Genomic DNA, 916 nt, shown 5'->3' on the forward strand with positions numbered 1-916 from the left:
AAGAAGTACAATTTTATATTGCCAAGATTTTAGATAACATCTTCCCTTCCTTTTGGGGGAATTTTCATGGCTTAAACCTGGGGGAGCCCTTCCAAATGCAGCATGTATCCCCTGACTCCTTTCAGCATGGATCTTCCCCCCAACTGAGCTTATTTAGACAGCTGTAGTAGACGGAGGCTCACAGGACATAGTAGATACCGAACTCATCTGCAGGGCAAGACCGCTGAGAAGTCATTCCAACGGAACCGCGTTGGACTGTCACTTCTATTCAGGAGTTACATCTAAGCCTTTTAACATCATTTCTCTGAGCCTGTTTTGTTGGCTTTTGGTTTGTTTTAAACAATTTATGTCCTCCTCCCTGCCTTCAGTAGCTGCAGACTAATTTTCGCCTCTGTTGGGCACCATTCCAGCTTGGATTTTTCCATGCATCATAATACTTTCCATTCACCCTCAAGATTCCAGTATGTTGCCATGAATACTGTTCTTTGGTTGTCTGAAATGTTTTAAAAGATTAGATTTCAGAGAATGAACTGCATATAGAACCTCTTCCTCCATCACTCAGTTTCTCTTGTGTATGGATATATTACATACATACACACGCATGAACAGAAGATTTACCTCCACTGAGTTAGTGGACAACATGGCAACTCTGCCCACTTTGGGCACTTATTCCTCCCTCCCAGTGAGTGCATCACTCCTGGGATCCTCGAGGGAATGTTTCTCGCTCGCCCTGGAGACTGAGGCAGTTGGATTTTGCTGCTTCCAAAATTCATTGCATTGAGTTTGCCCTCGTGGTCACCAACTATTCTGCAAGGGAGGACAGAAACAAATGTACACTACTAGTGCCACACAGGGTTGATTACAGAAGAATTTATAAGCTGAGAGATAGCAGAGCACACACGATCTTCTGTTCTCC

At 43.9% G+C, this 916-nt stretch overlaps 1 protein-coding gene across 1 annotated transcript in view; it reads right to left on the bottom strand.

Moving 5' to 3' along the window:
• USP50 (ubiquitin specific peptidase 50) overlaps positions 1-419 on the bottom strand; it is a 41,437-nt gene extending 41,018 nt beyond the window's left edge. The window contains exon 1 of the mRNA XM_008566914.1: positions 183-419. Within this exon, the coding sequence (XP_008565136.1) occupies positions 183-235 (53 nt within the window). The 5' untranslated portion in view covers positions 236-419. The remainder of the gene's footprint in view (positions 1-182) is intronic.
• Between the last annotated feature and the right edge of the window lie 497 nt (positions 420-916).

This window comes from Galeopterus variegatus, unplaced genomic scaffold (genome assembly GCF_000696425.1).
Source record: "Galeopterus variegatus unplaced genomic scaffold, G_variegatus-3.0.2 Scaffold276, whole genome shotgun sequence".
NCBI lineage: Eukaryota > Metazoa > Chordata > Mammalia > Dermoptera > Cynocephalidae > Galeopterus > Galeopterus variegatus.